The sequence below is a fragment of the Chiloscyllium plagiosum genome, chromosome 39 (genome assembly GCF_004010195.1).
Source record: "Chiloscyllium plagiosum isolate BGI_BamShark_2017 chromosome 39, ASM401019v2, whole genome shotgun sequence".
Lineage (NCBI taxonomy): Eukaryota > Metazoa > Chordata > Chondrichthyes > Orectolobiformes > Hemiscylliidae > Chiloscyllium > Chiloscyllium plagiosum.
This window is the reverse complement of record NC_057748.1, coordinates 11,980,673-11,995,887: the sequence shown is the minus strand read 5'-3', so window position 1 is coordinate 11,995,887 and position 15,215 is coordinate 11,980,673. Positions and strand designations below refer to the sequence as shown.

General features: G+C 47.8%; 1 protein-coding gene across 3 annotated transcripts in view; it reads right to left on the bottom strand.

Moving 5' to 3' along the window:
• LOC122541978 (transmembrane protein 184B-like) overlaps positions 1 to 15,215 on the bottom strand; it is a 43,861-nt gene that overhangs the window by 12,669 nt on the left and 15,977 nt on the right. For all 3 annotated transcript variants that reach the window (XR_006309731.1, XM_043679274.1, XM_043679275.1), the window contains exon 2: positions 660 to 881. Coding sequence is in view for 2 of the 3 variants with exons in the window: in XM_043679274.1 (XP_043535209.1) it covers positions 660 to 881 (222 nt within the window). In the remaining variant the exon portion in view is untranslated. The remainder of the gene's footprint in view (positions 1 to 659; positions 882 to 15,215) is intronic.

The window sequence follows — 15,215 nt, the reverse complement described above, 5'->3', positions numbered from 1 at the left end:
GAAGAAACGGCTGCCTTGGAAAATGGAAAAAGGGAAAAAAAGAGTGGTCCCCGACCTTGGCAGCCCATGCCTGGTCATTCCTCCACGCCTTTTAAATGCTGGAATTGTACCAGCTTCCACCACTTCCTCTGGCAGCTATATAAAAGGCATCTGGACGGATATATATGAATAGGAAGGGTTTGGAGGGATATGGGCCAGGTACTGGCAGGTGGGCCTCGATTGGGTTGGGATATCTGGTCGGCATGGACGGGTTGGACCGAAGGGTCCATTTCCGTGCTATATATCTCCTTGCCTCTCCTTGTAAGTCAAACCTTCCACAGCCAGCAACATCTTGGTAAATCTCTTCCGAACTCTCTCCAGATTGATAATATCTATCCAATACAGGGTGACCTCCTGCATGCAAATTGGTTGGATAGCTTAATTGTTAAATGAGGGACCTTTCTGTGTATAAATTGACTGCCTCTCAGTCCAACAGGTCTACTGTTGACAAGTAACACATAGCGAAGCATTAAGGAACTGAAGTGGGGTGGGGTTAGAAATGGATCCAAAGTTGTCCTTTTGCTCTACACGAGGTGGCGTTAACTTGAGCATTCCAACAGGGGGCATGGGGGTGGGTGAAGACAGTCACAACTGAGGCTAAGCACAGTGGTCAGCGTTACCTGGTGGCACGTGATTAGGAGAGCCGTCCACACAAAGAACCCCGAGATGCCCTGTGCCGCCGTGGTCATCAGGAATATCGGCTGCTCCAGCGCCGTTGGAGTGTCGGGCAACCACGAGACGCTGGGATCCGCCGCCGTGCTGCTGGGGGCCGGCTCTGGGGCCGACATCGCCGCGGAAACCATGCTGACGCTCCCGGAGATGTTGCTCGGCCTACTGCTCATCTGCGCAGAGAGGAGAGAACAGAGGGGGAGGGGTTGAGCGAGGCAGTGGGAACGTGGGTACACACAGTCGCACAGCCGAGGCCAGTGTGACCAAAAGCGGGAGTAAATGAGCGAGGAACAAAACAATAATAGAGACAGAGAGAAATGCAAAACACAGACATTGCGACTGAAGGCCTCCTGCAAGATGCCAAAGCTCCTTGAAAAGATAAGGGGAGGGCTAAACTGCAAGGCTGTAGCTCAATCAAGGGTCACCCTGACCTCTCACACAGTGACAACAATGTTCCAGAGATAAAACTGTCGCCTGATAGATAAAGCGATCCTCATGTAGTGTATGGGACAATTTCTGCAAGGTCAGAGAAAATTCCTATAGGTTTCAACCATGTCCCAGCAAGCTCCACGGCCAGTGGACAGCACAGGGAGTGCGATCCCTGTTGTAATGTTGGGAACAGTCAAAGCCAATTGTCATTCTGCATTAAACAGCAGTTAACAACCAGGTAATGGAATAGAATAGGAATTGCACATTGGCCCCAAGGTCCCGTACTTCCCGCGGGAGCCTGTGCCCCACAACCTGAGCCGCCTCCGAAATTTTAATTTCGTTTTGTTTAAGGAAATAAAAAGAAGAGCCCTGTATCGACTGCTGCTGCACACCATCCACCTCTTCTCCCTCATCCACCGTCCGGACACGCCTTGGCGTGCCCATTTGCCACCGGGCGGTGGGGATCCCCAGTGGAGGGCTCTCTACGCGGGAGTCCTCCCCCTTGCTCTCGGGGATCTGGGGTGGAGGGTGCCGCACGTAGCAGTCCCCTGCAACCGCAGATTGCGGTGGTTCACGGACTCCCAGCCCAACTGCTTGTTCTGTGGCACTGTGGAGTCCGTGGACCACGTCTATATTGGGTGTGGGCGTTTGCACTCCCTCTTTGATTTTCTTAAAAACCTCCTCCTCTGCTTTTGGTTGCACTTCAGCCCCACGTTCCTGATCTTTGGGCACCCGGTACGGAGGAAGGAGGGCAGGTCTGAAGACCTCCTCGTGGGTGTCTCACATGTATACACACACACCATGGGTGCTGGGGAAAAAATATAGCTAGGAGATCGCAGCATGGACCCTTGGTTGTGAAGGGCAGTGTTTGTCACTGGCCACCTGGGTGTTTTCCTATCTTCCTGGTGGTGGAATTTGAATAAAGATTGGTGCACTTTGTGTCTTTCACTGTGTCTCACACCTGCACACACACACCATGGGTGCTGGGGATAAAATAAGCACTACCGCACTTAGGTGGTAGTGTGGGGGTTAAAACAAAAAAAAAATAAAAAAAAAGAAAAAAAAAAGAAAAAAAAAGAAAAAAAAAGAAACAGGAGATTTGGCGACTTGGGTGTTTTCCCTTAAAAAAAAGAAGAAAAAAAAAAATAGAATAGGAACTGATTGCCACTTGCATTTTTACAAAAAATGATAATGGTTGAGCGAAGACGTTTGGACTGGATGCCGGGCAGAATTCCCCAGTCCCTCCTCAAAATAGTGGCATGGGATCTACATTGTAATGGGCCATACAGCACTTCGGGAGGTTATGAAGGGCGCTGTATGAAAGGGAAGGTCATGGCTTAGTGGTCTGATCACTGGACTGTTAATCCAGAGACCTGCATAATGTTGTGGAGACCTGGGTTCGAATCCCACCTTGGTGGAATTGGAATTCAATAAAAATCTGGTCTAACAATGAGCGTGAATCAAGTGTTGTAAAAATTCATCTGGTTCACAAACGTCCTTGAAGGAAGGAAACAGTCGTCCTTACCTGGTTTGGCCTACATGAGACTCCAGACCCACAGCAACGTGGTTGAGTGTAAACCGCTTACTGGCCTAGCCAGGCAGTGACGCCCTCTTTCCAACAATCACTCTCAAAACAGGGTCAGTGAATTGGCTGTGAGAAAGGGAGACGGAACTGCATCGAACATGTGGAGTCAGTGCCGGTGCTTGCAAGGGGGTAATCCAAGGGCCCAAGCTAATGTTCTGGTTGACGCAGATTCAAGTCTCCCCAGGGCAGCTGGGAAATGTTAAATTCAATTAACAAAGCTGAAGGCTGGTCTCGTCCATGACTCTCACCGATTGTTGTAAAAACTCACTAATGAAAGCTGGGTGACTCCAGACCCACGGCAGTGTGATGGATTCTTAACTGTGCTCTGAATTAACCTGGCATTTCACTAAGTAAAGATGGGCACCTTGCCAGCGATGTTCACATCCCTTGGAAGAATAAAAAGACAAGCCTTTCTCCCAGAGGTTTGACAGTGTGGGATTGCCCTGTTGAGCTAGCTGCCTTGCGCCTGTGAATTGACCTGCTTCTCAATTAGACTCAGATTCCTGGTGAGGTCATCATCCTGTGTAAGGCTAGATGATACAGGGCAAGAAAATTAAAACAACTGCAATTAAAATCGCTCACATCAGCAGAGTGCACCTCAGTGAGTCATCTCAGAGCGAGGTTAGCGTGAATGCCAGGCCCAGTCCAGAGGCTCATGCACATTATTTAGGCTGACACTGAGGGAGCGCTGCATTGTCAGAGGCTCTGTCTTTCAGAGGAGTGCTGCCAACTCTCTCTGGTGAGCACAAAAAAAAATAAAAAGGCCCATCATAGAATTTATAATGCGAGGTATTGCATTTTGGTAAAACGAAGAAGGGCAGAACTCATGCAGTTAACAGTAGGGCCCTGGGGAAGTATTGTCCCTAGAATCCCTACAGTGTGGAAACAGGCCCTTTGGCCCAACAAGTCCACACTGACCCTCCAAATAGTAACTCACCCAGACCCATTGCCCTACCATATTATCCGATATTTACCCCTGACTAATGCACCTAACCTAAACCAAGGGCCAATTCACCTAACCTGCACATCTTTGGATTGTGGGAGGAAACCCACGCAGACACAGGGAGAATGTGCAAACTCTACACAGACAGTGGCCTGAGGCAGGAATCAAACCCAGGTCCCTGGCGCGGCGAGGCAGCGGTGCTAACCACTGAGCCACTGTGCCAAGACTTAGGGGTTTTTTGAAAGTGGCATCACAGGTAGACAGGGTAATTAAGGCGGCGTTTATCACACTTGCCTTCATTGCTCAGACCTTTGAGTGTAGGAGTTGGGATGTTATGTCGAGGTTGTACAGGACACTGGCGAGGCGAGGACACAGTACTGTGTCCAGTTGTGGTCACCCTGTTTTTAGGAAGATTATTATTAAACTGGAGAGGGTTCAGAAAAGATTTACATGGAATGTTGCCAGGATTGGAGGGTTTGAGCTACTGGGAGAGGCTAAATAGGCTGGGGCTATTTCCTCTGGAGTGTCGGAGGCTGAGGGGTGACGTTATAGAGGTCTATAAAATCATGACAGGCATAGATAAGGTGAATAGCAAAAGGTTTTTGCCAGGGTGTGGGAGTTCAAAACTAGGGGGCGTATTTTTGCGGTGAGGGGAGAATTATTTAAAAGGAACCTGAGGGGCAACTTTTTCATATAGAGGGTGGCTCATGTGTGGAACGACTTGCCAGGGTAGTCGGTAGATGCAGATACAGTTATAGCATTTAAGAGACATTTGGATAGGTACATGAATAGGAAAGGTTTAAGAGGGATATGGGCCAAACGCAGGCAAGTGGGACTAGTTTAGTTTGGGAAACTGGGTCGGCATGGATGAGTTGGACTGAAGGAATTTCTTCTATGCTGTATGACTCTATAACACAGACGATTAGCCCAGTGTACAGGGGACATGATGTATCGCTCAACCAGCATCTCAAAGTATCTGGGGTGGAACCACATAGCAACAGCAATGTGTAAGTTGGTCACCCAAACTGTTTTATAAACATTGACTGTCTCTCAATACACATCAATGGCTCTAAAGTTCTTGGGTGATTCCTAAAAGGTACTATTTAAATGCAAGCTTTTCGTTCATTCATCAGCAGACTCTTCAATCTCAGTGGTTTTGACCATGCAGGGAGACATTTCTCTGAATCAACCTATTCAGAGATGTGGAACACCTCTGGAGCAGGTGGGACTTGGACCGGGGTCTCCTGGCCCAGAGGTTGGGACGTTAGCGCCACACGCAGTCCTAATGACTTGGTGGGAAGGTGCAGGTGGGGTCAGCGACAGCTGTGAGGAACTCCCAACCGCCTGCCAATGAAGCCTGGGGTTCACCAGAGATTAACAACTACCTTCGGGAGAAAATGGCGGGTGCAGAGAGAGTAAGTCACACGGCCGACAACCTCCCACCACAACCCGAGGCCAAGAGTTACAACGACGGGCACGGAGGATGATGACGATGACGACAGAACAAACCAGGTCAGCCCGTCACCCAAACTGCCTTTTTTGGTAAAAACTGCTTGGCAAATGTCCAGAGGTCACAGAGGCACTACAGAAATGCAGGCCAAAGCCGGGCATCATTTGCAACCATTTCTGGAAGGCCAGACTGGGAGAGGGGGGGTGGGGTAGGTGTCATCGATGATGGCAGGGGACTGGGGAAAAAGAAGAAAAAAAACCCACAGAGAACGGGTGCGTCACATTAGAAGGCGTTTGGTATACTTTCCTTTGATGGACAGAGCATAGAGTACAGGAGTTGGGAGGTCATGCTGTGGCTGCACAGGATGTTGGTTAGGCCACTGTTGGAATATTAGATGCAATTCTGGTCTCCCTCCTATCAGAAGGATGTTGTGAAACTTGAAAGGGCTCAGAAAAGATTTACACAGATGTTACCAGGGTTGGAGGGTTTGAGCTATAGGGAGAGGCTGAATAGTCAGGGGCTGTTTTCCCTGGAGCATCGGAGGCTGAGGGGTGACCTTATAGAGGTTTATAAAATCATGAGGGGCATGAATAGGGTGAATAGACAAGGTCTTTTCCCTGGGTGTGGGAGTCCAGAACTAGAGGGCATAGTGTTAAGGGTGAGAGGGGAATGATTTAGAAAAGGGACCTAAGGGGCAACATTTTCACGCAGAGGTTTAAGAGACATTTGGATAGGTACCACACAGAGGGTGGTGCGTGTATGGAATGAGCTGCCAAGGGAAGTGGTGGAAGCTGGTACAATTACAACATTTAAAAGGCATCTGGATGGGGATATGAATAGGAAGGGTTTAGAGGGATATGGGCCAAGTGCTGGCAAGTGGGACTGGATTGGGTTGGGATATCTGGTCGGCATGGACAAGTTGGACCGAAGGGTCCGTTTCCGTGCTGCACATCTCTATGACTCTACGACTCTAGACCTTCTGCACTCCCAGTTCCAACCAGAGGGGGCAGAATGTTCCACCTCCAGCACTTGGCACCACACCCAAAGTAACCTTCCCGATCTCTCAGTCACAACCAATAATCAAAATAAAATGCAATCGTGCCACTGCTAGACATTGTGTCAAGAATCTACAGCATTAACTTCCAGCAACTCAAACATGGGGTTAGATTTCTCCACCCCGCCATCATCCATCTTTATTGAAACAGACAACATTCTAAAGGTGCATTAAAGGTTATTTCTGCTTGTGGGTTCATCTAGGATTACAGGGTTTAATCTCAAAAGTTTAAAAAAAAAGAGTCATCTATTTAAAAACAGAAATGAGGAGGAATTTCTTCCAAGAGTTAGGGGTGAAGTCAAAGATGTGGAGATGGGGATTAATCGGATCAGCCATAATTCCATCCAATGGCAGTGCAGACTCAATGGGCTGAATGGCCTTTTTCTGTTCACTCCAGGCTGTGGGATGATAAAGGCAGCCATAGACTTGCAATCACAACTAACCTACTAAACAAGCCTTCATCTCGATCTCCTCTCACAACAAGCAACAGAAACATTCCAGTCGGAAAGGAAAAAAAAGGAAGTCTTTATTCCATCTGCCCAAGTACTATAATTTCAGTCCACCGCAGCCTCAGGAAATTATGCCTCTCGGAGAAACTCACTTCCTCTCTGCAAAATTGCAGACATGCACACAGAGCAGCCACAGAACTAAAGAACAGCCACGTAGATTGAGAGAGGATCTGGCAGATAAACTGTGCATGGATGGATACATTCACTGTTAAGCTAGCCTCGTCTGCAGCGCCACAATATAATCATTACACATCAGCAAGTCGTAAATCCTGACAGCGTGGAAGCAGGCCATTCAGCCCACCCAGTTCACATCAACCCCCTGAAGAACTCCCATGGCTAACCCAGCTAACCTGCACATTATGGGACAATTTATCGTGGCCAACCCACCCTAACCTGCACATCATTGGAGGAAACCAGAGCAAACCCGCACAGAGACAGAGAGAATGTGCAAACCCCACACAGACACAATCGCCTGAGGCTGGATTCGAACCGGGGTCCCTGGTGCTGAGGCAGCAGTGCTAACCACTGATCCACCAGCTCCTGAGAGAGACCAGGTTGACTGCAACATGGGCAGTACTGTGGCTCAGTGGTTAGCACTGCTGCCTCACAGTGCCAGGGACCCGGATTTGGTTCCAGCCTCGGGTGACTGTGTGGAGTTTCTCCCTGTGTCTGCGTGGGGTTCCTCCAGGTGCTCTTGTTTCCTCCCACAGTCCAAAGTTGTGCAGGTTAGGGTGGACTGGCCATTGGGAATGGTGGGTTACAGGGATTTGGGGGGGGGGGGCGGCTGGGGGGAGTTGAGCTCTTCAGAGGGTCGGCATGGACTTGATGGGCTGAATGGCCAGTTTCCACATTGTAGGAAATCTATGATAACACAGGCAGCTAGTTGGGGAAGGAAGCTTCATAAATACAGAGTGGTGGTCTCAAGGTCCAAAACAAGAAACAAATAGTCTTGGGATTAACCCCAATCATGGGGCAGGTATTGTCATCCCTGACGAATGGCGTTGAGTTTATTCACCTGGAGTTTAAGGTTTATAGGTCTGCCCGAAAAAGATTTTCTACACATCATTCTGGCTTCACCTCTTTGGCAAATCCAAGCACTCACATTCTTGAGTGGGAACAGCCCCTCCCTGCCACATCTGTCCAGACACCTCTATAGTATATCCATCTTCCGGAGTCTTGTGTCAGCCAGTCAGAATTATTGTTACATTTTTCCCACCCCCCCTACTCAATTCTATTAGCAGCTGTAGGTGAGCTTCACGAGGAAGGAAAAAAATACACACTGCGTGAAAACATATTAAGGCTCCAGTGCTCCACGCGTGATAATAAATCCATAACAGAGCTCCCGGTTCTCAAACTCTGCTCCTTAAACCTTCTTAAAAAGGTAATCAATCTTGTACTCTTCATCTGTCTGCGCAGGTATAGTGAAAGGATCTATACAGGCATGAAGTCAGCTCTGGCTAAGTGGTACAGGTTGTTCTGCTATCATGTACGTTTTGTTAACGCGAATTCGTGATCGATAAGTTGGAGACTATTTCCACAGTGCAAACTTTTAAAATGTGACGGCTCGAACACGATTACATCGCCAACACTTGAAGCGCTGTTTCTAAAGCGCAGTTCTCCAATAAAAGCCTGGTTGTACAAGAACGTATCCATCGTGTTATAGAAGAATGACCTGTACAGCTCTTGCCTCAGAATCAGCCTCATTCCGTGAACAGAAAGTCCAGGCTAGCTCTCGCCATTGCAACCTTGAGGTGGACAATACTTTTGGTGAACAATAGAGACCCCCACAGCACCACTCTGAAAGTCAAACAGAGGTGCCGTGACACATCCCTCAACTGATAATGATCAGAGCTGATCTTGGGCGAGACATCACTGCTTGTGAGAGAGCTTGCTGTATGTAAATTGGCTGCCCTGTTTACCTCACAACAGTGACTGCACTTCTGAAAGCACCTCAGCGCCTATGAGGTACCATGAAATGTCACGGGAAAAGGTGCTACAGAGATGCAAGTATCTTTTCTTTTGCAGTTGGTGAACAATTTCTCAGAAGGTATGCACAGAATACAGGTCGTTCTGCTGTAACGCATGTTTCATTAATGCAAATTTGCTGATAACATGGTTGACAAATTGGGGACACCGTTTCTAAAGCACCAAGTTTTAAAGCGCATATTGATTTCGGCCCCATTAGTTTAAATGGTGCTGCTATTACAAAATTTTCTTATAGCGTAAGAACGGAACAACCGCGTTGTAGCAGAACCGACTGTATTCAAAAGCTCAAAACTTATAGGAGCAGAATTAGGCCATTCAGCCCATCGAGTCTACTGTGCCATTCAATCATGGCTGATCTGCTCCTCACCCCCATTTTCCTGTTTTCTCCCCATAACCCTTCAACCCATTACCAAATAAAAATCTTCTAAATCCTCCTTAAATTTACTCACTGTTCTGGCATCCACTGCAGTTTGGAGTCATGAATTCCTTTGGGAGAAGGAGTTTCTCCTCAACTCTATTTTAAATTCGCTACCCCTCATCCTAAGACTATGTTCTCTCATCCTGGAATGCCCTACAAGGGGAAGCATCCACTCCAGGGTCTATTTTACCCACACTTTTCATCCTCTTGCATACCTCAATTCGATCTCCCCTCATTCCTCTAAACTCCAGACAGTATGGGCCTAAACTGTTCAATCTCTCTTCATACGACAAATCCCTCATCTCTGAGATCGATCTAATGAATCTCCTCTGTACTACCTTCAATGCCACTACATCTTTCCTCAAATAAAGGGGACCAAAACTGCACACAATAAATATCGTTCAATAAATATCGCACAAGCAAAAGTGAAATTTGACATTTCAAAAGCATTCAATGCTGAGCCCATCCTGTACTAGCTGCCTACCTACAACTTTGTTTCAAGTTCGACTGCAAGGGGTAGCACTTTCAGACTGTCTACCAAGCCGAAACCAGCTTTAGGAAGGAGGGGTGGTGAAATGGGTTTGAACAACGACAGACATACATGCTGCACTGTGCTCCAAATCCCCCCAGTGCTGAGCACACTGTGTAACTTTAACACACTGACTGCCCGACAGTATCTCCACTCCCACCCCATCCCCAGAGACCTCGCAGTTTAGCCCTCGTTTCACACGCCATGGTGACCGAGCTACAAAAGGTCAGAGGTCGGAGAGCCAAACCTTTCCCCACAAAGCAAAGCTGTGCTCGCACGTTACGGCTTTTATCTGGGACCCCCTGGAAAGACAATGAGCTGCAGGCGTCTGGCAGATGCAGGCAAAACCTAGAGGCTAAACAGACACCCTTTTCAAGCTTTCAGATGCCAGCAACTGCCAGTACAGTGTTCCTAATAAAACGTTAGGACCCCAAATGAAGTAAACCTAGGCCTGTTATAGGGTCAAACAGCACGGAAACAAACCCTTCAGTCCAAGCAGCCCTTGTCAGCCATATTCCCAAATTAAATCAGTCCCACCTGCCTGTGTTTGGCCCTCCAAATGTTTCCTATTCATGTATTTATCCAAATGTCTTTTAAACATTGTAACTGTACCCACGTCCACCACTTCCTCAGGAAGTTTATGTCACACACAAGCCATTCTGTAAAAACAGTTGCCCCTCATGCACTTTTTAAAATTTTTCTCCGCTCACCTTAAAAATATGCACCCTAGTTTTTAAACTTATCCATCAGAGGGAGAAGACACATGCCATTCACCTTATCTATGCCTCTCAGGATTTTAAAAACCTCTAAGACCATCCCTCAGGCTCCAGTGAAAATAGTCCCAGCTTATCCAGCCTCTCCTTATAACTCAAACCACCCCTGTTCCTGGCAGCATCTTGGTAAACGCCTTATGAACCCTTTCCAGTTTAATAATATTCTTCCTATAAACAGGGCTAGTCGGTCAACTATTGAGATAATGAGAGTCACTCAGGCCCCAGGGTCTGCTATGTACAGGGATGTACCTCTGAGACTCTGGTCAGGCTACCTTTGGAGTATTGAGAGCAGTTTTGGGCTCCATATCTCAGGGAGGGTGCATTGTGTGTTCAGGGAGGGAGTGTGTTCAGAGAATGTTTACGAGGTTGGTCCCAGGAATGAAAAGCTTAATATATGACGAACGTTTGAGGATTCTGGGTCTACACTAGATGAAGTTTAGAACGATGGGGGGGTGGGGGCATCTAATTGAAACATACCAGAATACGGAGTGGCCTGGACAGAGTGGACATTGGGAAGATGTTCCCATTGGTGGGAGAGACTAGGACCGAAGGCACAGCCTTAGAGTAAAGGGAAGACCTTTTAGAATGGAGATAAGGAGAACCTTCTTCAGCCAGAGAGCGGTGAATCTGTGGAATTGCCACAGAAGGCTGTGTGGGCCAGGTCAGTGAGTATATTTAAGACAGAGATAGATACGTTCTTGATTATCAAGGGGATTAAGGGTTATGGGGAGAATGCGGGAGAAACCCATCAGCAATCAATGAATGGTGGAGCAGACCTGATGGGCTGAATGGCCTAATTCCTGCTCCTATTCCCACCCTAAGCCTCAATGCAGATTTCAGAGAGTTTACCTGCCTCCTTGGGTCACCCACTTTGACAACTCCTGACGTGGCCCGGCATCAGCTTTGAAATGATCGGGTTACTCGGGATGCTGAAGGAACTCGACAAATTGCACGCGGCGTTGCCAAGATACCAGCAGCCTCCCTGGCTTCGCAGTCAGTGAATCTCAGTGATGAAATGGTGAGAATGATCACAACTTTATGCCCAGTGACACCAGCGTAAAACCTGCAGAGCCCATCTGCCATCTGCACAGGAAGAAAAGGGGAACAGTGCAGTGGGGGGGGGGGGGTGCAATGCAATGTCAGCTGTCCTTTGAGAGTGCATTTCCCTGAGAAACATGAGCCTTACACTAGTTTAACACGACAGCTTAAAAAAAATTTTTTATCCACAATCGCTGCATTCCTGGCTTCATTGCCAAGTGCAAAACGATATGCTAATAGCATCCCTGAGGAGACCAATCTGTTTACAAGCATTTGCCTTCTGAGTCAGGTCACAAGACTCAGAAAGGGCCAGCGATCCGGCAGCTTTGCACTCTTCAAATCAGTGTGACATGCTCAAGTTGGACAGTGACATTTACAGTGTGCGGGGGGGGGGGGGAATGAGGGAGCAGTGTGGGCTACATTATACAGAACAACCTCAGTTATCCAAACATCAATTATACAAATTGCAGATCTCAAGGTGCTGTAAATGTTTCCTTCATTTACGATCAGATCAGTTATCCAAACAAAATGCTCCCCGTCCGTCTCGTTCGGATAATCGAGTTTGTTCTGTATCTGAATTCTGAAGTCCCAAAACAAAAACATCCTCCACAGGAGGGCTGCACTGGGCTCATCCGCGCCACCTTGAACTCTTCAATCCCTTTTCCCGAAAGGTTTCAACACTCTGGGACTCCTTCCATAAAATCTGCAGCCTCATGTTTAAATCCCCTCCTCGTACCCGTAACCTCCTCCAGCTCTACAAAATGAGGGGGTTTTGCCTCAATCAGGATATTGTAACCTGATGCAGCAATGATGTGAAGGTGCCAGTGTGGGACTGGGGTGGACAAGGTCAGAAGTCACACGACATCAGGTCAGAGTGCAGCAAGTTTATTTGAAACCACAAGCTTTCAGAGCGCTGCTCCTTCACCTGACACAGGAGCAGCACTCCGAAAGCTTGTGATTTCAAATAAACCTGTTGGACAATAATCTGGTGTTGTGTGACTTCTGACGTGACGCAATGTTTAAGTTAGCTCGATCGGCTCAGTGGTTAGCACGTTCTCCCAGTGTTTGCGTGGGTTTCCTTCTGGGTGCTCTGGTTGGGCGAGTTGGCTGTACTAAATTGACCACTATGTTCAGGGATGTGTAGGTTAGGTGCATTAGTTAGAGGTAAATATAGAGTAGAGAGAATGGGTCACTCTTCGGAGGGTCGGAGTGGTCTTGTTGGACTGAAGTTTCCACACTGTAGTGAGTCTATGATGAGGAACAGTACACACCCGCATTAGTGCTCTGACTTTGCAACGAGTCAACTAGAAACTGTTGATGGACTGTGAGGAACCGAACCGGAGAAAACTCTCCCTCACTCCACAGTATTGCCCTTTAGTGTCCCCCATCTCCTCCCAGACTCTCCGCAACTGCAGTACCAAGCCCAATACCACTGCTTCACCTCAAGTTGTTTACCGACCTTGACCGAGAAAACTGCATCTCACGAAGACGGAACTGCTGCTGTATCCCAGCTGGGAATGAGTGACACTGCGCGCAAACAGTGGAAAGTTCCCAGCAGCATTGTCCTTCCTCACGTAGCTGCATTCATTACAAAGAAACAAAAACAGGCTTCCCCAGAGGTGAAACCAGTTTATTACTTATGACTGCGGAGCAGGCCATTCAGCCCATCTGGTCCAACCTAGCATACCCATTGATTGCTGTAACAACAAAGAGTTTCAGCCAGTTCAGACTCTGTTGATGGATATAACAGAGTCAGAGAAATGTACAAAACAAAAACAAACCCTTCGGTCCAACTCATCCATGCTGACCAGATATGCTAAGTTAATCTAGTCCCATTTGCCAACACTTGGCTCTTATCCCTCTAAACCCTTCCTGTTCATGTATCTATACAGATGCCTTTTAAATGCTGTAATTGTACCAGTCCTATTTTGGGGGCATTTCCTTGTAATCTTCCCTTTCAATATTACGGTGAATAAAGTCACCAATATCCTTAAAGGTCTTCAGGATTGCTCGGCCATAGAGAATAAGTTAATAGGTGATGGTTTAACCACACCGTTTTGCCATGCCTCAGGCAAGAGGCAAGGTGGAGCTTTGCCCTTTTATAAAATGGAGACCAGAGCTGTGCAGAGTGGGCTGACCAAGATTAAAAGCATTTAACCCAAGATCGACTTATCGACCTGGGTTGCTTCTTGCAGTGATTAGGCCAAGCTTCAGAGACCATGGTGCTGTAGCGGTAAGCTCTCCACAGCCTGCCTCAGCTGCTGGGAGAATCTGTCATAGAACCCCTACAGTGAAAGTAGAGGCCATTCAGCCCATTGAGTCAGCACCAAAGAACATTCCCACCACCCCCGCCAGCCTATCCCGGTAACCCTGCATTTCCCATGGCTAACCCATCTAGCGTGCACATCAATGGACACTACCGGGAAAGTTAGCAGGACCAATCCACCCTAACCTGCACACAGAGTCATGGACCCTTTGATTCAACTCATCCACGCCGACCAGATATCCTAAAATTTATCTAGTCCCATTTGTGAGCATCTTCGTGACTGTGGGAGGAAACCAGAGGAAGCCCACGCAGACACGGGGGAGAACATACAAACTCCACACTGACAACTGCCAGAGATGGATTCGAACCCGGGTCCCTGGCGCTGTGAGACAGCAGTGCTAACCACCGAGCCACCCTTTAGCTCCTGATATCGAGATGACAATCCCCTACTTGGGGACAGTGGTTGGTAGGGTAGGGTTGCTACCACTGCTCAAAGGCAAGGCTTAGAGTGGGGGGGAATGTTTGAGGGACAAAAATAAATAAAACGCTCCCCCCCTTCACCAAATCTTGGGCCTGATCTCCCATATGAATGTCAGAGAAAACGGTCAAGTGGGGAACCAGGGGAAAGAAAAGGGAAGCTCCTGACAAACAGTACGTGCATCGAGATTGGGCAGTCTGCGCTGAATTACTAGTTTCTTTGAGTTTTTAGTATGTTTTTGGGGAAGAGGCGAAGTGAAAATAGGCATCGTGTCTCTCAACATCCATAACTAGTTACTTGATACACAAAGGTCACTCCCAGTCAACATATTTCCCCCACCGCCCCACCCCCAGCAGCTTCTCATGCCTTCTCCCCAGCCACTGACTCCTTGGAGATGCATACAGCACAGAAAAAGGTCCTTCGGCCCAACCTTGCAAGGATTCCACCCGTCACAACTCAGCTACCTCCACAGACACTGCCACCAAGTGGACATGCACGCTGGCTGAGCCAACACCACAGGAATTGAGCCAGCAGGTTGGATAGCCCAATCCTGCCCCTTTTCACTCACATTTGCCCCCCTTTACTGACTTAAAGATTTCAGTGTGGGGAAAGAGCAGTTGGGTAGAAGATCAGCTACGATCTAGTTGAACTGTGAAGCAGGTTTGAGGGGCCGAATGGTCTACTCCCAGTCTTATTGCTTTTTCAAATAGGTCCACACAAAGAGCACGGAAACAGAGCCTTAGATCTAACCAGTCCACACCAAACATAATCCCAAACTAAAAGCTAGTCCCACCTGCCTACTCCTAGAGATTATAGGATAGCAACCATGAGTAGGAGTTCTGTGCTACACTCCTCACCATAAACAGGAAAAAGGGGTCATTGGCCTATCCTGGTCACCAGCCAAGCTTATCTGGATTTTCACCTAGTTTGCGTCAATTCAACCCCTCAATGGTTTAGACAGCTGAGATATGGCAGATATCAAACCATTACCATTGCAAAGTAGGTACAAGGTTCAGGAATGAATCAGAAGACACTGGCCAATAGGGAGC